At 42.7% G+C, this 21,699-nt stretch overlaps 1 protein-coding gene across 1 annotated transcript; it reads right to left on the bottom strand.

Annotated features, from left to right (window-relative positions):
* Positions 1–1,528: 1,528 nt before the first annotated feature.
* tbc1d23 (TBC1 domain family, member 23) lies at positions 1,529–21,699 on the bottom strand. Its single transcript, XM_080725298.1, has 18 exons — positions 21,649–21,699; positions 20,028–20,142; positions 19,115–19,220; positions 14,065–14,269; positions 12,918–13,041; positions 12,095–12,219; positions 11,947–11,996; positions 11,421–11,524; positions 11,150–11,272; positions 10,131–10,223; positions 9,799–9,969; positions 9,368–9,410; positions 9,115–9,212; positions 8,578–8,720; positions 6,252–6,340; positions 4,648–4,783; positions 3,657–3,851; positions 1,529–2,964 (listed from the first exon to the last, which is right to left on the bottom strand). The coding sequence occupies exons 1-18, from the start codon at positions 21,690–21,692 to the stop codon at positions 2,880–2,882; spliced, it is 2,049 nt and encodes a 682-aa protein (XP_080581424.1). The 5' UTR covers positions 21,693–21,699; the 3' UTR covers positions 1,529–2,879.

Genomic DNA, 21,699 nt, shown 5'->3' with positions numbered 1-21,699 from the left:
CGTTGACACTTTGTGAGCTTGTAGATCAGCTATGTTTCGGTGCATTTGAATGAACTTTTATTTGGATCTGCACAAAAAGTGCAATACATATTTAATAGAACACTGGTCAGAAGGTTATGGTCGAACCAGATACAATGGCTGCACATTTTATTAATTCTTATGTCAAACATGTTTAAAAAAAATGACTTGTGCACAGTTGCAGTTGAATAATCTCCATTTATTTAAAAACAAAAGTAGTTAGAAAATAATAATATTACAGTAAGGTGCAAAATATACAGGAGACATTGCAAACATAAATGCTGGGTAAATTTGACTTGTGGCAACATGTAATGTGGCATCAACGTCAATATCTGCCAATATCTGTCAAAAAAGAACAAAATGTATCCACAGTTTTAAGACTCATTTTCAGATCAAGAATATTCCAGTGAATAGAAGAATACTGAACAATTAACAAAAATTACTAATTAATTACAACACAATGCATTAATTATACAGGAATGCCATGAAAGCCTCCAGACATGACCGGTAGCACATCTGCCTATAGTCTCAGCTTAAGTTTGAATGTTGCCCATACTGATAGTGAGCTTGAATGCCTTCTTCCCGAAAATAGCAGATCTAAAAGCCCTCATCGTGACGCAACGCAATGTGGGCTTGTAGATCGGCTGTTTTTGGCACAGCATTATGAATCAGGCTTTACGATTCCTAGCGTCTCATACCCAGAACACGGAGATGAGCGTTAATGAGCCCTCTCTGGACAAAAAGATTTGATTTAGCGCTTTTGAGAAAGGAGACCACACTGTTTATTTGTAGGTTTCAATGGTTATAGCTGCCTATTAGGCAAATTTGACTCATGTTAACCAACAAAACAATACAATCTAGATCTGTTGTCAAATCACATACAATAACTACTTCAGATAATACAGGGCAAAAGAAAATGCAGAACTGGAAATTCAATTAGTGGTATACTATACTATAATGAACTCTAGTACTCTAGCTAGTCGATGCAGATTTTGGGACCTATAGGCCATGACCTACAACAGCAATGTTTTGAGCCTGTCAGCTATGGAAAAATAAGAGAGATGACTTGTACAACTAATTTGAATTGGTTAAAAATTGACTTTGGTATTCAGATAAATAATATCACATTCAGTCCAGGTTCTTCAGGTAATACTGTCCAGAGAGGGCAAGGAACATTCTTCTCCTCAAAGTCCACTTCACTGATATCATTAAGTCAGTGGTTCTCAAACCTTATTTTTAACTTCAAGGACCACCAGTGTGGGATGCAATGGGCCGACAACCCCCCCATAACTCTAAGAGTGTACAAATGGAACCAAATGTACCTGTAAGGGGACTTACAGGGGAGCAAGTAATAAGGGTCCATTTGGTTCCCACTTGAGACCCCTCAAGAACCCCTGGAGGGAACCCTGAACCACACTTTGAGAACCGCTGATTTAAGTGGATCATTGGATATACAACATAAGAACACCCCTCCCGCCCCCCCACCCACACGCAGAAACTGTAAAAGGCTTTAACGTTTTCAGACCTTCAAAACCGTGTGTAAGCTGGTTTCTCAAGGCCAGTTAAATATCAACCGCGTACTCGTCTTCCTACTATTTGGATAGCATGTTTGCACAGCTTTGTAGAGCCGTTTACCACAATATATTATGTACATATTTATAAATATCCCTCAAATAATAATCTTTAAGGCTGTCATATCAAAAAAACTGTTTTGTTTTCGGTTTGTGATGGAACAAATGTGCCACCTCGCGTGCCACCATACATGCCAGCCTCACATTTGGGGTTTAATAAAGCGGGGCATTTCACTTAAAACAAAAACAAAACAAAACACTTCTTCCGGGTCATTTTAACATTTATTCTGGCTTTTGTGTTTTCCCCAGACAGGTTTTAAGATACTTGATTCAATACCTTTTTTTATTTCTTCAAGCTAATTATTAAAATAAAATAGAAGAAAAAAAGCCATTGGAAAAACAAGGCCACCTCACACATCAGAAGTACGATATCGATCACCAGGAATCTTAAATCAAAGCAGCTTAAAAAAACATATCTGAGGTGAATACAAAAGCCAGACTAGATGTTAAAACGGTCTTTATAAAGAGGTGTTTTAAAGTGACATAATCCAGACACGCTCTTACCACCGGAGGCATCTAATCTCAATATCCGCACGCCACCCAATGGCCACAAACAGAACTGCAACATCTGAACGCAGAAGAAACTCACACGCTGTGATCTGGACAGCACAGCTATTAGTGTTCCGCTTAAATACAACTCTGTCACGCCCGAGCCACGCGTTTCCTTATTTCTTGTAAGACTCCTTAAACAAAAAAAACAGAGGCGTGGTCAAAACTGTGCAGCCTTTTACCGTTACCGGACCTCTTGTAAGTTAAACTTGTTGTGTAGAGATGACCGACCGCGGCTGCTGCACGAAGGCAGAAAACCGCTTTAAGGCTACGGGAAAACGTCCCATTAGAAACTGCGCTGCAGACCGGTTAAACTTTGTTTTTTAAACAAATAGGCGTCATCCGAAAGTACTGGGGGGAGGAGAAAACTACTCCTGTCGTAACCTATAGTGCTTAAATTACTATGAGGATAACTGCTTGAGATCGGCCAGACCGCAGAGCACCTAAAGCGTCATTTATACTTTTGTCGTGCGACGCGAGAAAGGATAAATTACGCTTGAGTATGTCAACACACACACACAGTCCCATAGGTCAGTCAGTCAGTCAGTAGCTACTGTAGCCTCCCTCTCGTATCTCACACAAAGACAGAGGAGGCTGTCCACTCAACACTGTTAGCTGGATGACGTGTCCAGAAAGAGACAGAGAGAGAGAGAAAGATAAATAAAAAGAAAGAGGCTGTGTTTATGAGCTCTCCAGAGCATCCAGGACCTTCATGATCTGTTGCTTGATGACTTTGGTTGCGTCCCCTGCGTTGGGTATCAAATATCTGGTGGACAAGAGAAAAAGAAAAAGAACAGAGACATTTATAATAAGATAAACAGTGCCTCAGTGACTTGGGTTGGTACATGTCCACCAATGTTGTTGGGAAAGATTTGGCTAGTGGCACTAACAGTGGCACTAAACTAACTTTGTAGATTTCGATTATTATTGCATTGATTTTACACTTCATCTATTTGAAAATAACAGATCTACAAGCTATCAAAATGCTGAACTGCTCCCGATTGTGGGCTTGTAGATCTATGTAAAGGAAGTATTCGCACATCCACTTGATTCGGCATGGGCTTGTAGATCTGCCATTGTCAAAAAGACTTCAATACTTTTTATTAAAGAACTTGTAATCTCTCGAGACAGCCTCAGAGTCAAAGGAAGAGAGACAGACCGAGTGGGCATCGCTTTTCGATTTTTTATGTCTATTTTGATTTACTTTACAATTTGAGACATGACCTTTGAAACAATCTAAATGTCTCAATAGAAGAGCAAGGAGACAAAATACAACCACCCCAGTTGTATACGTTTGTGTTGTATTAACTTAATTCATTACTCTACGATACAGATTGGACAAAAGTACATATCATTCATTAAAAGAAAGTGACATAGTGCTGCTTTACGTAAAAATGTGGAATAGCTCTTCCTTCCACCACTGTATGTGTGCATGTGGCAGCAAGTGTGCTGTAGTACCGTTCCACGGCTGATATCTCCACCCCGGCCGTGTTGTTGTTGCCGAACTTGAAGGTGATGAGCTCTGGGTGCTTCTTCTTGGAGGTGATCTTCACCACGCTGTTGAGCGCCTGTCTGGACTGGATGTAGGAGAAGCCCTTCCTGGAGGCGATCTCACGCAGGCAGTACATGTGGGTGGCCGTGATCAGCAGGTGGCTGCAACAACACAAAGGACCAAGACACTCTCAATGACGCTCTCAAGCCCCATAATGAGCAGTTCACTGTATGCATCCAGCCTAAGGGTGCACTGGCTAAAATGCCTGTGTGTTAAGTTATGTACCATTTACATTCTATATGATGATTTTCATTGCCTGTCGTGTTTCTTGTATGTCTATTCCTTGTATCTTTTATTTGGACGTGAGTCCGCTAATAAAGAGTGAATGGATTAAAGGAGAATTCCGTGCTAAATTGCTTTCTTAGCTTTTATTGTTGTTATTTTGTGGTCTCGCGAGAGTTCCAAATTCGGAAGTCTCACGAGACAAGATTTAGAACGTTACTGAATCATGGTTATGGCAGAATCTCAACAATGAAGTACAATGTGGTTGCTACGGGGGCAATGGAATAAGCGGATTTGCATAAGCCCCACCGCTCCCGTTCTTTAGTCACACTGTTACACAATTCGTATAATAGGACTTGGCCATACAACATTTTTTGTCATGAGATTTTATTTTCCTTTCATCCATGCAACCCACAGCAACCAAAGAGTTACCTGGGACTGTGACAGCATTCAAATTCAAAAATAGCAAAAGTAGCAGATCTGCAAGCTTGAAATGCATCGCTTGTAGATCTGCTACTTTTGTCTATAGTATGATCAAGTAGGGCCTTAATTTACACAAGAAAACAAAAGTTACAATATGGGAATAAGAGCTTTCAGCCAGACAGCAACGATATCAAATTCCAGCTACTTGAAATCACCAAGGTTGGGAACCACTAATGCATGTGATCCTCTCACCTGGGGAACATGTGTCCCGTCTCCTTCACCTCGTTGCAGGGGATGTGATGCTTGACGTCAGGCTTGTGGATCCAGGTCTGGATGTTGACCACCTCCTTCCTGTCGTCATCGGACGTGGACGAGCTGTCGATCTCGTCTGGGGGAGAGGAAAACAAAACAAAAGGGAAGTAAGGAGATGCCGAGTTACACTACATGTTGTGGTCAGGAGTGTCCAGGGACAGGTATCAACCGTGTTCCTAAACCGCTATTTTTAAAACTGGTGCCTAAACGTTGCCAGAACAGACACTTTTCAATACAAAGAAAATGGTCAATGACATAGCTTTCTTTTTTATTATCTTTCCTTTTTTAACAAGGCCAATTTGAACAATGTTGTGCTGCACCGCTGCTAAACTGGTATGTATAAAAACACATTTCAACAAAAATAAAATGCTCTTCTATAATGCCATGCCCAAAATAGGTATGCCAGGTTGAAAGTGGTTAATGAATATTTGATTGCAGACATTGATTGTGTCTATAATGTGTGTCACATAAAGCACTTAGAGCTGCATTTTATTTCATGAAAGGTGCTATACAAATAAAGTTTATTACAGGGGTTGACACTAACGCCTGCCCGACTGCCCGGGGCAAGTAAATAAAATGGTCGGGCAGGTGAAAGTTGCTACCAGGTTGCCCGACCGGGCAAGTGCGCATTTTGAGTAACATAATGAGAGTTTAGACACTTGAACAGGACTAGAATGCTGCTCCGTTTGTCTGTCTCTCTCTCTCTCTCTCTCTCCGTCTCTCCTCTCAGTCCCTCCCTCCCCACACACACACACGTGCCAGTGCCACTGACACACACACACGAGCTCCGTCAAAAACCAAGCTCACATATGATGAAGACACGATGAGCACCCGGCTGCCTGCAACTCGTTCTAAATCAGTGGGTTTCATTCGCGCAAAAACAACGTGTTGTGAATACGTTTGCAGGATTAATCTCTCTCTCTGTCTGTCTGTCGCTAGCCTTGCATAGCCAGACAATATCATACTGCGTGGATACATATGATATCTCCCTTGTGTTAGCAATGGTAGATAGAGTTTAGCTGCGCTAGGCTAGTCTGTCGTGACCGGTCGCGACGCCGATGTGCCGCGGCCACCTGTTCTGTTCTCCTGTTCTGCATGAAGCGAGTCGGAGTCACGCAGCAAAGCTAGCCGCGAGTCGCACTGCCACTGGGACGAGCCACGAGCCGCTCCGACGTGCGACACGTTGTTTTCAGATCGTTATACACTTTGCGACACAAGCATAAATCATTCGAAGATAATCCGAGTTTGTAAAAAGAACACAACAGAGCAATAAACACAACAACAGAGCAATAAACAACAGAGCAATAAACAACTGGGATCCCGGGCTCCCCCAGAGTTGGTGTCGAAGTGTCCTTGAGCAAGACTCTGAACCTCTAGTTTCTCCCGGTGAGCAGGTTGGTGCCTTGCTTTCCTCCGCCATCGGTGTATGAATGTGTGTGTGAATGGGTGAATGTAATGCACAATCATTGTACAGTGCCTTGGATAAAGGATCTATCTATATAAATGCACCATTTACATACTGTATAATTGAGCAGGCGTCTCACCTGTGTCGTACTCCTCCTCGTCTCCGATGCTGAACACGGGCTTGACTCCTCTGTAGGCCTTTCCCACGCGGTCGCTGCTGCTCACGTGCCTGACGGAGGAAACAAGACACACAGGGCAACGTTATACCACCAGGTCACCCCAACACGGTCAGGGAGGAGAGGCAGCCGAGGGGTCAGTCAGTTAGACATAGACCGACCACACACACACACACACACACACACACACACACACACACACACACACACACACACACACACACACACACACACACACACACACACACACACACACACACACACACACACACACACACACACACACACACACACACACACACACACACACACACACACACGGCCCTAAGGCACCGTTTGGTATCTCTAGGCAGCTCCACCCCTAAAATTCTACAAGATGAGGTCTTGTAGATCAGCTATTTTGGCACCCCAGAACAGGGGCAATCACCTTATAGAAATACAATGAAAATGGAAGGACAGAGGAGGGTGCACCGTCTCAAAGCAAAGCGGCAGTGAAGGTTGTGAAGTTCACCCTAAATAGCAGCTAGAACCAGTACAGTACACAGTACTAGCTCAAGTGTTGACAAACTACGGACGGACACAAAGTGCTCGATGTTGTTAGTGATAGCGTGAAGAGACACACCTGAAAGAAATAACCAAAAATAAAATGCGATTGGTCTACCTTACACACAAGTCACTGCATAGTGATGTAGGGCTGCAATTATCAATGACGTTCTTATCGATCATTCTATCAATTACTTATTCAATTAATCGAAAAGCAAAAAAGTAAAATAAACAAAAAAACATTTTACATATCAATGGATCAACATGAAAATAATTGATACATTTTATTAATGAAGACTAAATTAAATAATTTATAGTCTGACTTTTACAGTCTTCATGGTTCATTCATCTGCATTTTAAAAACACGTACAAAGGATGTATTTTATGTCTAGTACTGTATTCAATGTTAAATTTACACAAAAAGTCAAAAATGGAAACAAGGTTTCTGCCTGACAGCGACGACATGCTTCCTCATAAAAAATGACAACAAACAAGATTGTGAGGCGACCCGTTGCGAGTTTGTACTGTAGATTGTCAATTTCCGCTAGCTTTGAAGATGTCGATCTTTAATAATTGCAGCCCTAGTAGCAGTGTGTGTTGCTGTTAGAATGTGAGTGAGTGAGTGAGAGGTTTGATGTTATAAAGCATGCCCAGGCCGAGGTCCCATCATGAGCATGGTGGGGGTCCTTGGAGACTGTAAGCAAGACCTTCTATCTCCCCTTTAGACTAGCGGAGGAGAGGGAGGTGGAGGACAACACATGCTGGTGGTGAGAGAACAACAGCTCATTGTTTGGTGGTGGTGGTGGTGGTAACTGGAAGAACTCTTACCGATCTGGAAGCACCTTCTCTGGCCAGGGCAGAGTGAAAGACATTCTAGCAATAGGAATATAAGGCACAACAAGGTACTACAGTGAGGGGGGGATACGGTTAAGTACAAGGGTTCAAGAAGAGCAGGAATTTATAGGCATAAAAGCAAATTAATACTTTGTGGGTTAAAAGCAAATCTCAGCAACCCATACTTAAAACATGTGTTTTATCGACAATGACTGTCTCAGATGATGTTGAAATACGACCACAGTAAGGAAGGACTGAAGGATATGTGTTTATACTAGAATCCAACCAATGGCAGATTTTTGGGACAATGTTTACTGATTCTTTCACAGAAATTTGTAGATCTATTATAGAGACCGAGAACTTTTGAATATTTCCACCTACAGTATATAATGCCCAAAGTGTAGACGAAAGGGCGAAAGTCCCCTATTCCTTTTATTCATTCCCTTCAATTTTTTTTTTTTTTTTTTTAATTTATATTTTATGGGCTTTAATTGATAGTTTATTGATAGTGAACAACAGACTGACAGGAAATGGGGAGAGAGATGGAGAGGGGACACGCAGCGAAGTTCGTCAGGATCGGGAGTCGAACCCGCGACACGCTGTTAAGTGCATTAGCAGCCTAGGTGTGGACCACTACACTAGCTGCCCAGGCCATTATAACAATTTTTTTACTTCAGTCAAATTGAAAATTCAAATAGATTAGGATTTATTTTTGGACATTCTGACATACAGTAACCTCTGTCAAAACATCAGTACTCGGTGGGCTAGGATTCTCCTAAATTGCGATCGGACCCAAAAATATGGCATCGGTCCGACTCTACAATCCCCTGTAGACTATATTCATTTCCTTTTGCCAGTCAGTATCATTTGTGTAAAGTGCAAACAAGCGGGAAGCTGAGCAGTGGAAGCTCACCTGTCTACAGGCGTGGACGTGTTCTCGATGAAGCTGATCATTTTCTCCTTTACGTTCACGGATTTGGACTTGAGGGCAAAGGTCATCTTGTTGACCAGTGATTTGACCCCTTTGCTGTCCCCGGCACTGCCTAGGGCCTCTCCCTGTGAGGTCAGAGGTCAAACAGTCGTCAAAGCCTTGTCGCTCGGTTGGTGAAAACAACATTAGTCTGGTGTTTACACCCCTGCCATTTAAAATAACCAGGTGGCTTTTTGCGATAATTGTTTGTGTCCATTCGAATGGCGGTCGATACGCAAAACGGTGTCAGACGCCCAGGATTACAGCTTAGGCAATTGGCACTGGGTGAAAAATGGGTAACAAAATTGTGGGATAAAAATGAAGAAGAAAGGAACCCCCGCCATTGGCCGCCAATGATGTCACCGTTAGGCAGGTTTCTGAACTGTCCTCAGCCCACCAACGAGAGACAAAGTGAATAGACAGAATAGACAGAAGAGGATAACAGGAATAATGAATGGCAGTGGTTGTGGAGCGACTCACGTCAGCGGAGCCCTGGGGGCCTGAGGTGCTGACGATCCAGTGGACATAGGATGAGTCCAGACCCTCGATGTTCATGTCCACTAGGTGCTGCTGCAGAGCTGGAGTCACACACACTCGTTAGTTTGCACTTTTAATCCCCCAAAGCGACCCATTAAGGGGTCACAAGTAAATATCACTTTTTTTTATGTTTACTAAAGAAAAAAAGCCTAGAGGAAAAGAGACGTATGCATTACATTTCCATGATTCCACTCACCCATGAATCCACCTTTGGCGATGCTGACGTACTCTTTGTTTTTCTAGAACAGAACAAAATATATATTAAATGTAACTCCTTTAAATTATTCCAGGTCTTGATAGGGTTGCATGAATAAATTTTGTTATTTTCAATAAATGGCAGCTTCAAAGGTCATAGTCACATCTGAACCATGTCTCAAGTCTGATTTAAACTTGTTTGCTCGCCGGTGGGTGTGGCACAACAGAAATAGCTGATCTGCATGCTCACAACACGCGTGAGCTTGTAGATCGGCTATTTATGGGGGTGTAGTGCCCTCGTGCAAATATGAATTAGTCATTGGTTTCAGTAGAACAGTCCAACGGCGGAAGCAATGCAGATTCCCTCGGTGCTGCGATGCATATGCACTAGAACCGATGGAAGTGTCTACCTTTCTATGTATATGGTCTAACCTGTAGGAAGTGAGCCAGCACCATGTTCATGTACATGTCCTCCTCCTCTCGCCCGCTGCCCATGAAACACAGGTGTTCTCCGCTGGCGATGGAGCCTGACTCCAGAGACTGCTTCTGGGTCTCCAGCAGAGACTTGACCGACAGAGAGAACTCTGACGGGTTCTGCAGCATCTGAAAACACACACGCACGCACACACACACAAGGATTAAAGCAAAAGCAGCAAAATTCGCCGTATCACAGATCCGTCACCCACGGGGCGGCAGCATTTTGACGGAGGGTTCATTCAGGTGACAGTACATGTCGGTTAATTCAGTTGATGGTGAGTTCTCACCAGGTCTGAGTCCAGGTGGAAGGCGGTGGCCAGGTGTCCAGCATTGTACTGCTCTGCCGGTCGACAGTCCACCACAAAGAAACGCACCCCGTCCTGCCAGGAAGACCATAAAAGACATTCTTAACAACGATGATCTGCATGGCCTGCTCTGAAGTAGGTCCACAGGACCAACAGTGGCTGCATTGCTCTTCTATTGAGACTAGGGCTGGGTGCAATAACCGCAATACCGTGGTTGTGTAATGCATACCGCGGTGTCGAGTTCATAACCGTGATTATACCGCAATTATTTTTACAACTAAAATGATATATTAAAAAAAGTTCTAGCTTAAGTGGATGACAGAGTTCACACCAGAAATATGACGACAGTTATTGTTATAGTGCTTGATGTGAACTTCCCTTAAAGCCAGTGCACACCAATGCAACTCCTTGCAACTCCTTGCAACTGTTGCATGCAGTTACTTGCAACTACTTGCAACCATTATCCCCAATGGCTGTTGCAAGGAGTTGTATTGGTGTGACATGGCCTTAAAACTGTTTTGTTGCAAGTAGTTGTGAATATTTGCATTGGTGCGGTCTAGGGCTGTGTGCAATAACCGCAGTTGTGTAATGCATACCGCTGTTTTTAATCATTCAAAACAACTTTTTGGGGAGATACCGCCATACCGTCTGTAAACAGTGACTTATTACCACGATAACTAAAAATGTATGTGTATGAGCACGGATCTCTATACAATACGATATTACAGTACCGTACAATATCGATATCAAGCTATTTGATGAAGAATGTTACAAGGCGGAAATCTTGTATCCAAATCAGTTACTTTTCAGGAAATGAAAAGAAAAAAGAAAAAAAAAGTGTTAAACTGGATCAAATGTAGTTATTATTTAGTCACAAGCTCTAGTTAATACATTTCATTGGTAAAATATGAATAAAACCTGCAGTAGGGCATTAATGTACAAACAAACAAAAGTTGAAATAGATTTTTTTGGGGGGTGGGGGGAGGGGGTGTTGTGCTGACCTGCTGCAGCTGGTTGGCCTGCAGGATCTCGGGGACAGACACAGGCAGACACAGAGCCTGACTCAGATCCATGTCCTCCTCTTTGAGGGCCACCAGGCTGCTGCCAAACAGGTTCTGGTTCTCCTGCCAGGGACACACACCAGCATCATATGACCACATGACCAACAATACAGACACCAGGTAGAAAGTGGTTAAAAGAAAATCGGGACAAATGGGCTGCATAATTGCAATTACAGTATATGGGTCTTGCTCTAATGATCAGCCTCATTACCTTTCTGAGAGATAGCGGGGTCTTGCTCTGGTAATACTGAGCCAGGGAGAACAAGTCCTCAATGTCCTCGGCTTCCAGAAGAGAGGGCGATTCCTCCAACATTTCTGACAAATTGCAAAAACACAGGGGAAAAAAGAATTATCCCTCACAGTTACTTGAGATTGTTCCAAATGGACCCTTACAAATCTGTAACAATGAGAGTGTACAGAATGGAACCAAATGGTTCCCCTACTTAGGAGTTATGGTGGTCCTTGACATGTAAAAGTTTGTAATTGCATAGCAAACATGAAGTCCACATAACAGTGTGATGAAACAGAGCCTACAGTATGTGCATAATGCATCTATATTTAATAGTCTACAGTCAGCTAGCGATGTAATGGCCGCAATCTCTATGTCTCTCTCTCTGTGCCTTGTTGTGAGCTTTTATATCTGCTATCTTTGAATGGTTAAAGCATAAAATAATGGTTAAAGTGGTTCCAGACTAAATGGGTGAACGTGATCATGAACGACATCCACACAGACTCACTGATGAGGTCTTCTCTGCTGTGCCCTTCTTCTTGCGCTAGGATGCTTTCTCTAGAGTGGGGACAAAAAAAAAAGGATAAGGCATGTCTAGAAGACAAGATGGGTCACAACCTGCGGAGCGATCTGTTGGCGGAGGAGAGGCGACCTACTTGGCGTTGACGAGGATGACCAGCATGAGGAAGAAGACGAGGAAGGGGTCGGTCTGATGGAGGTAGCTGTCCCACACCGCCTGGGTGACGTCTGGGAGGCAGTGGCTGGAAAACAGACTGCCCAGCTGCAGCGTGCGCGCACACACACACACACGTTACCTTTCAACCTGCCATTCTTATGTACGCCATGTCATTATATTGTCAAACATCTTTAGAAAGGTTTCGCAAACACAACCCGCAAAACAACAAGTGAAGCTAGTAATCCTCTACAGTGAAAATGTGTGTCTTGAGCATTTTTTTTAAAGGTGATACACCATGAAATTTCACTTTTCCTATTTTAAAACCTTTTTTGGGGGTCCCACTAGCATCTTCTATCCTCACAAAGTCCCATTTCTGACCGTTGTGTCTTTCTCTGGTTTTGAGAAGGCGAAGGTTAAAAGTATCCCACGGGTTCTCAAAACAGGCTATCGAGATTTGCTGCCGATTGTGACGTCATCTGCCGATTGTGACGTCATCATCAAAAAAAAATCAAAACATTTTTTTTTTTTTCAAAAACTTTTTTTTGTTCATTTTTTTTTTTTTTTTTTTTTTTTAAAGATTTGGGGGGGGGGGGGTAATTTAGCCTCAAACCTTTTGAAAAACGTTTTTGGGACATAAACAATATGACATAAATACTTTTTAAATGCATGGTGCATCACCTTTAAAGTCCCTGGGTTGGGGGCATCTTTCACTAAAGAAAATGTATGGATTGCCGTTTTAAGAAATGAGAGGTATGTGGTGTGTAATCAGCAGGGTGGGTGGGTGGGTTAGAGGGAAGACGCACCCAGCTCATGGCGTAGGAGTGGGGTGTGATCTTCTTGGTGTCCAGGAAGGAGCAGAGCTCGGGCTCGTGGTACTGCAGCAGCAGCCTGAACAGGTGGAAGGGCCGACCGTTTGGTATGCAGTCCCTGAGAGGAGAAGACACACACCATAAAGACAGGGCTGTTAGGATTCAACTCCTCTGGTCACTTCCACATTTAAAAAACAAACAAAAAAAACATCATGGTAGAGGTTGGGGTTGTTGTTGCCGAGATGCAACTGTAAATTAGTGCGAGACGCCGCCTGAGCTGGTATATCTGCCATGTTTTTACTTTTTTGATGACATTGGTATCGGCAGTTATAAATCCAATATATCGCAAAATATATTGTGATACAAGTACCGTAACACCAATACCCATCTCTAATTCTGACTGACCGTGGGATGTATTTGTTCATGACGGCGTAGAGAAGCATTGTGACTGACCTGGGGATGTATTTGTTCATGACAGCATAGAGAAGCATTTTTTTTTCTTTCTTTTTTTTTATGTTTATTATCCCACGGTTTTTGCAACCCATTTTTCTCACCCGGTGACTACCTAACCTTTAGTCCTGGTTTCCGCTGCGGCGCCAGGGGACATTGGGGAGCACCCGGCTGGCTAGGGGGAGGTAGTATAGAAACCAGGACTACTGCATGTTTTTGTGTGAGGGCCTATGCCCAAGGAGACACGGGGAGAACATGCAAACTCACCACAGAAAGGCCCTATCGCCAACCCCACCTAGGGTGTGGGTGCTGATGACGCGGTTGGAGGAACACGCCCCCAGCGCCCACAGCTTCCCCCGGCGGGAATCGAAACCAGGACCTTCTAGCTGTGAGGCGAAGTGCTAACCACTGCACCACCGTGCCCCCTTATAGAGAAGCATTTGTGACTGACCTGGGGATGTATTTGTTCATGACGGCGTAGAGAAACATTGTGACTGACCTGGGGATGTATTTGTTCATGACGGCGTAGAGAAACATTGTGACTGACCTGGGGATGTATTTGTTCATGACGGCATAGAAAAGCATTGTGACTGACCTGGGGATGTATTTGTTCATGACAGTGTAGAGAAGCATTGTGACTGACCTGGGGATGTATTTGTTCATGACGGCGTAGAGAAGCTTTGTGACTGACCTGGGGATGTATTTGTTCATGACAGCGTAGAAGCAGTTGTAGAGGTCGCTGCGGGGCAGCTGCAGCCCCAGCAGAGGTTTGAGAAGGTGTGGCCAGCCCAGCTCAGGGCTGAAGCTGATGTTCCTGGACTTGCAGTAGAAGGTGATGACCGACTCCACGTCCGCCACCATCTCGTCCCCGTCCTCCTCCGACACGCCCAGCTGGTCTACAACACACACAGTAAGACACACAGCTGAAACAGGTACCTGTTAGCAGAGAGCACACGGACCACATTTTTATGCCTCATTCACACTACAGATATATAGTTGAACGTTTTGCTTGGTAATTCAATGTAATCTCAATGGAAACCAGCTTTAAAGGCTGGATTCCAAGGACAGCCGACACGCCCAGCCTTTAACACCTTCTAAGCCTGGCCGCACTCCCTCAGACTTCCTACTGGGTCCCCTCAGCCAATCGTCTATTCCCGTACTTCGCCGTAATTAATGAAATTAATCATAATTTTTTGAAAAATACAGTCGCAGGTCGTGCTCTGTCTCTTTAAGAGATGTTGTGCAATCGGATCACGTCAGAAACGTGATGACGTCATCGGCTGGCTCTGCCACTGGCTCCACGAGCGGCCATTACGTTCCCCTTCACTGTGTGTGCTGCAGCCTGGTTTAGCCCATCCCCTCGTGTTTTTCGACCAGACGACAGGCGAAATGGAGGCTTCGGAATGAGTGGAATACATGGAATTAGATCGATGTGCGTGCGACGAGGACGTAATGTACTTTCGAACGCTGTTTTTTCTCGCGGATTACCCCATCTCGCTCCATGCAAATGAACGGCAGAAATACAGCCAGCAGCAGCTTCTAAGTAAGTGGCCGCCCAAACACGTAGTGTGTGCACGTCCTGCTGGCTTGCACTGAACGACCCGCGCGCGTTGTTTATCATTTGGTGTGTTTGTTTTTTAAAATATGTTTATAAATAAAACGCTGATTGCACGGCAGTACCGGGGTTCAGGGGGTTCTGCCGCGGCTTAGAAGGTGTTTAAAGCTGGTTTCCATTGAGATTACATTGAATTACCAAGCAAAACGTTCAACTATATATCTGTAGTGTGAATGAGGCATAACCTTTGGAATTTCACAATGAGTTAATGCAGTGGTTCTCAAACTCCTATAACTCCACTTGCTGGAGTTTTTTCTTTCCTTTTTCTGTTTTTTACAAAAAATTGGTAAAAAGAAAATGTTGTTGTCTCGGACAGTGGTTTTCAAAGTGGCTACCGGGGTCGTTGAGGACAGTGGTTCCCAAACCTTTTAGTTTGAGACAACGCGTTGCATTGCGACATTGTGAGCTTGTAGATCAGGTTTTTTTTTTTCACTACTTCTAAAACATTTTTTTCTAATGTATGTAATTTCTTTGATTTGTGTTTTATTTATTTTCAGAAATTATTTTGAAAAACCACTCATAAAAGTTTTTGTTCCATTTGTATTCTCTCAGTTACAGATCTGTAAGGGTCTATTTGGAACCCCCTTGAGGGTCCTGGACCACACTTTGAGAACCACTGAGAGAAGAGTTAAGCCTGGAGTGGAGCACCGGGTGTGGTGCATCATAAATAGCAGATCTACAAGCTCACAAACTCGTAGAACATGTAGATCTGCTAGTAATGTATTTTAGTGCTTTATTTCACAGGACAACAGAGCATGACAGCCGAGGAGGAAGTAAAGAAAGGTGATGGTTTTCCACCATGGGTTATGAGTCTGACTACGATATGAATTCTATAAAAAATTAAGAAATCTACATTTAAAGATTGTTGTTTCAACATATATATGTATACAATTTTCCTTTTCTTTCTCCATTTTACATGTCTTATTACTGCCGTCTAATTATTTGTATGTTTATAACAAAACAATCAAAAACTGTTAAAGAGAAATCTATGTTTAAAGTGCTTACAGCACTTTTAGTTTCACATACAGAGCACATTTTGGATCACAAATGTGTGAGCAACTCTTCTCATCAACATTTGTGAAGGCTGTAAGTGGCTGTCTTTAACTTTAGCAACTGGCTTTGTGAAAACAGAAATGTCATGTTTTTGTGGGTGGTTGAGATTTCAGTTCCTTTTTGCTTATTATCAGCTCAATGAGGGCTGGAAAGGTCTCGTCAAATGATTTGTGGTTTGTCATAAAGTGCCTTTCCATGTTCCCATTCTTCACCATCACTTAGCTACCCAGTTGTTCAAGCACGCTCAGCCTAGGCGTGTCACAATTATTACATAATCGCCTAATCACAATTATTTTGCATATTCGTTTCCATGTTGAAATGTTCATACATTTTCCAGAAATAGCAGATCAACAAGCTTACAAACAACGTATCGGGAAATTTTAAGTCTATTCAGTCGATCTTACAGAAAGGGTTGCCCTCCTCCTAATGTGTATCTATTCATTATTCATCAGTCCTACCAGCAGTCAGTCAACATCAACTCTGGTTAGCAAACAACAGGGTACACAGTCAAGTAAACAGAGTGCCAATTAATCAATGAAGTGCTACCAAGTAAGTAACTAGGATGGCAGCTAGAACTCAAACCTAGCAGCACTCAGCGTGGCTTAAAGACTAATAGGTCTACTCAGGCATAAAATCACACCTCTGCATGGTGCAGGTTTGAAAAGCTCACAACGTGTCGTGCTGCAACACGTCATGAGCTTTTTGCTCTTCCATTTTCGCCATGTGACACCGCCAGACAACAGAGCACTATGAATTATTAAGCAGAATACGCCAAGGCTATTTTTGAGAATCTTCGCCTAGAACGGCATGCCCAAAATAGGGACGCCATGGTTAATATCGTCTCTGTTGGGTGGAAACCTCATGTCCAAAACTGTTACAGGTTACTTTTTAGGATTCAAATTCAAAAATAGCAAAAGTAGCAGATCTGCAAGCTGAAAACTTCGAGCTTGTGGATCTTCTACTTTTGATGCTTTTGTGTGACGCTGTAGTATGAGCAAGTACAGGGGCATTCATTTATGGGAAGAAATCTAGACATAAGAGGTTTCTGCCTGACATCAACGATACGATGCACGTGTACAGTAGACATGTGATTGACCAGGGCCTGTGATTGACCAGGGCCTTTTTTCTCAATCTAACATCACATAGGTGGCTCTACATGTAAAGTCACTTTCAGCATTTTATGTACTTGCTGATTCAATGACATTCTACTGTCATGAAGCAGGTCTGTATGCCTAACATATGTACAGTATGTTCTGTGGAATGTGCACCTACAGGATGACACACCAAAAGAACCCATTGTAATAACAAACTAATGGACAAGGGGTGGATTTTAAAAGGTCACCGCGCCATTGTTCTACAGACACCACTACACCCTCTCCTCCAGGCTGCGTTACTTCATTTCCTGGGTGGGAGCCGAAGGGTGTCCTAATATACTGCAGTGTTACTGACTAGGTGCTGTGTGTGGGTACAATAACGCTCGGACAAGCAGCTTCATTAACGCTCAACATAAGTTTGTAACCCGATGATCTAACCTCTGCCTCAAGGAATCATGGGCTCCATCATAAAAGGATGCATCCTGTAACACGTTAGGATCATGTTATGGATATCCGTTATGTGACTCGCATATACTCCCCCTTACATTCACTGTTGATATTAGACTTTATCAGTCTCATATTCACAGGTTATAGAGTGTACATCATCACAGATATCATCGCTATTGTTATAATGTGACAATATTATTGATATCGCCACAGTATCGTATTGTCAATTACTTGTATAAGTCTCACCCTAACATACATTAACCATTAACCGTATTTCCTCACTCAGATCAATAAAGGTTTATCTTGTCTTATTGAAGGGTGGATCCCAAGTTACAAGGAATCTTCTGTTGTTCCAGTGCAGAATGTTAATGGCGTTGTAAAGTGGCATTATTATCAATGTAATCAATTATATATTGTATTTTAAAATCATAAAAGTCCAGTTGTACTTCCTCAATGACCTATTAGTCTTAAACCGGCACTATGTTTTTAGTGAATAAAATGTAATGTTGTCCAATCTGTATGGTAGAGTATGTTAACTCTTTGAGTGCCACCCCTTTCACCACTAGAGGGCGCCCAGTGGCCATAGAAAATCCCATAGAGATATGCTGGTATATGCAGAAGCCCTGCAGCCATGACTTGCCTGAACACTTTCCTTTGTGCATGTACAGGAAGAGGATGAAGTTAGCTTGAAGTTAGCTATTGGCTACCAAGCATTTTAGAAGCCTTATTTTCGTCAACTTAGCCATGATTAAACCTTGCACACCTCATGCATGGGAAAAAAACAGAGAAGAATGAGCTCTAAAAAATCCAATGCAATCCTGGATTGCATTGGAGTGGATTTGTGCAGTTTGTTCACAGCTTTCAAACAAAAAAATCCGATTGGAAATCCGTTCAGGCATTCTTGAGATAATCGCCATTATGTTTTACATGTTATGTAAACAAACATGGCTGCCCTGTATGTTAGATGGGGTTGTATGGGGGTGGAACATGCAAAATCGCGATTGAAATCATGTTCACTAGATTTGATGGGGTCCAAAAATAAAATTTTCAAAAAATCTTTTTTCAAAATTTTTCTTTTTCTTTTTTTTATATCCCGAACATGTTCGGGATAGGCACTCTGGTATGCGATAATATATCCCGAACTAATTCGGGATAGGCACTCAATGAGTTAATACAATCTAACTTATACAATTTGTTTGCTTGTATTTTGTCTCCCTGCTCATCTATCGAGACATGCACTGTAGATCATGCCAAAGGTCATGTCTCGACTAGATACAGGATCTGACCTGACGGTCAAGATTACATTTCTCCCCCGAGCAAGCAGGCAGGCTCTATTATCTCAATGGTAAAAATAATGTCAGCACTCGTGCGGGAAACCGGGTTCAAATCAGGGGGAGGAGAGGAAAGTTGCATAGTGTAGCTTTAAGCGAGACAGAGTGCTGATGGCCAAAGTATTAATTTCCCTTAAAATGTCCTCACATTTGTATGCAGTGTGGCGAATGACAGTCACACACAGGGGAGTCACCACTCACCGATGAGCTGTTGGCTGCGGTTGTGAATCAAAGTCTGTTCTGGCAGGTCCAACACTCCGTCCCATGGAGACAGACTGTCTCCCTTTCCGGCGACGTTCAGCGCAATCTGACAAAGAGTAAGTGTTTAATGATTAGGAAACACAACCCAACATACAGAGACAGTATTCACTTGTTAGCTACAGATAATGTAGCCTGTCGTGGATCAAAAATAGACGATCTTCAAGCTCACAACACGTTGTGCTGTAACGCGTTGTGAGCTTGTACATCGTCTATTTTCGGTGTGAGTATGAATCAAGCCTGAGAGACACGTTGGGTACTTGCAAAGCACAGCTAATAAGAATGAAAGCTCAGCTAACACACTGCGGCCATCGCTGACGAACAAGAAATCAATAGGGATGGAATTTCATATTAAGGTCTTGTCAGATTGCCCTGGGACAAAAATAACCACCATCTTCCACTTTTGTTCCAAACAGTCCAATGAATCTTTTATAAAAAGGACACGGTTCTAAATGTAGCTGTGACTCATGTACTGAATCAAGAATGAGGGATTCAACAGACTGTGAATGTATTCTGTGAGTCGCTGAATCACTGCTGAATTCTGTCGCTCTCAATACATTTGTAACTTAAAGCTTTAGGCTTGAAAACACTACAACACCAGTCAAATCAATGACATGTAGTCTTTGAAAACTGAACGTGATCACTCATTGTTCTGTGTTATTAACCACTCAAGGGGGGGAGGGATGTCCTTTGGTGGCATACTGTCCTTTACATTGTTGATGTTGACACTGACAGAGACAATAAAAACATATTGGTTTATTTCGAGGTAGTACAGCTGCTGCTGTGCTAATCTTCATTAAAGAACCCAGAAACCTCTCGAGAGCGAGGATCACTCTTTCATCCAATCGACACTCACCTTCCACATCTTGGCTCTCTGCTGAGCAGGGATCTCCTGGACCTGGACAATACCTCGCTCCATCTCCTCCATGTCAGAACCCCCAGAGTCCAAGGCCTCGGCCAGATCCTGGTCCCTGAACGGACCGCACACAACCAGCACACACATAGTTGTTTATTGTTTATTAAAGGGGAAGACCACCCATTTTCAATATTGAACTATGTCATTAATATAACTTAGAGGAGTTGTGTGGAAATAGAAAAAAAGTTCCCCCCCTTCTGTGTTGCCTAGAACTGGAGGAATGGTTTTGGGGTTTGTGTTGTGAAGTACAATGTGTGATGTCATCAAGTTGTACTTTACAATACAAACCCCCAAATCAATCCTCCAGTTCTAGGCAACACAGAAGAGGGGGAACTTTTTTTCTATTTCCACACAACTCCTCTAAGGTATATTAATGACATAGTTCAATATTGAAAATGGGTGGTCTTCCCCTTTAAGGATCCCCATTAGTCTACACCGACTGTAGTAGAGATGGGGGTCCAGGCAAAAAAGTATTAGCCTCGGATCAACACTATTGTAGATAGCACTACTTATGAGTGAACAATCATTTTATGACAATGGTTCTCAAACTTTTTTTTTTTTTTTAAATGTAAAGGACCCCATGACTCTGAGTCTGTAAAAATTGCGAGTCCATTCGGTTCCATTTGTAGACTCTTTCAGAGAGTATTACATTTACAGACTGAGGATTTTTTCCCCCATGTAGATTATTGTCCCATAGTCTCAGAGACAGAAATCGTATCAAATGTTTGTGGTCTAATGAATATCAGAGTTACAGACCAGTAAGGGTCCATTTGGAACCCCCTGAAGGATTCCTGAGGGTCCCTGTACGGGACCTCACTTTGAGAAACACTGGTTTTTATTTTTATGTTTTTACCACTCAAAACAATGATTTATAATAGAGAAATGTAAATCTTCTGAAGTCAGAGTTGCTTGAAGTCAAGTGGGATGTTTCCGCAGTCAGTTATGATTTGGGGTGCTATGGCATCTACAATGCTTTTTTACACACAATATTCTAATTTCTTTAGATGGATCTGTGTGTGTGTGTGTGTGTGTGTGTGTGTGTGTGTGTGTGTGTGTGTGTGTGTGTGTTCTTTTTTTAACTGTGTTATACATTCAATTCATACTCATTTTATGCATCTTGAATCACACTGTGAACGAGTCCTTCCCAATGAACCATATGCATTAATCCAAGTTTAGATTTGATGCGTTTCTTTTTAAGCCCTTTAATATACAGGACCACCAGACAATAATTAAACGTTAACAACAAGCTTTTCCGAAACCCAACAATCGTCGCTTTACGAAGACATAAAAAGAGGAGGTTACAGAAAACGAACATTGATTCATTCGGGTTTTCATCCTTCAGTGTATTCATTATTATTCATTGTTATCTTCCATAATCGTATTAAAGCTAGCAGTTAGCGGCTAACGGGGCTAGCGGCGTTAGCCTTCCTTCAACACAGCATAAAGGATTGACCGGGTCGTCTCTATCATGCACATGAAGATAAACACGTGTATGTAAGTGTATGTAATAAATGAACAGGTGACAGTCACAGTACAGACACAGAGAACAGACAGTTCTTACCAGCTGCCTGTCAGAACCTCTTCCTCCTGCACGGTGTCCGCCATTGTTGTG

This window comes from Nannobrachium achirus (assembly GCF_963921795.1).
Source record: "Nannobrachium achirus genome assembly, chromosome: 1".
Classification (NCBI taxonomy): domain Eukaryota; kingdom Metazoa; phylum Chordata; class Actinopteri; order Myctophiformes; family Myctophidae; genus Nannobrachium; species Nannobrachium achirus.
The sequence above is the reverse complement of the archived record's forward strand: the minus strand, read 5'-3'. Positions and strand labels throughout refer to the sequence as shown.

What these genes read in the sequence shown, in the direction of transcription:
- tbc1d23 (XM_080725298.1), bottom strand. Translation starts at nt 21,692, where the DNA reads ATGGCGGACACCGTGCAGGAGGAAGAGGTTCTGACAGGCAGCTG. An exon ending in ATGAACAAATACATCCCCAG is followed by an intron (nt 13,042 to 14,064) that starts GTCAGTCACAAA and finishes TTCTCCTCTCAG; the next exon opens with GGACTGCATACCAAACGGTC. An exon ending in ACGTCCACGCCTGTAGACAG is followed by an intron (nt 6,341 to 8,577) that starts GTGAGCTTCCAC and finishes TTCCTCCGTCAG; the next exon opens with GCACGTGAGCAGCAGCGACC.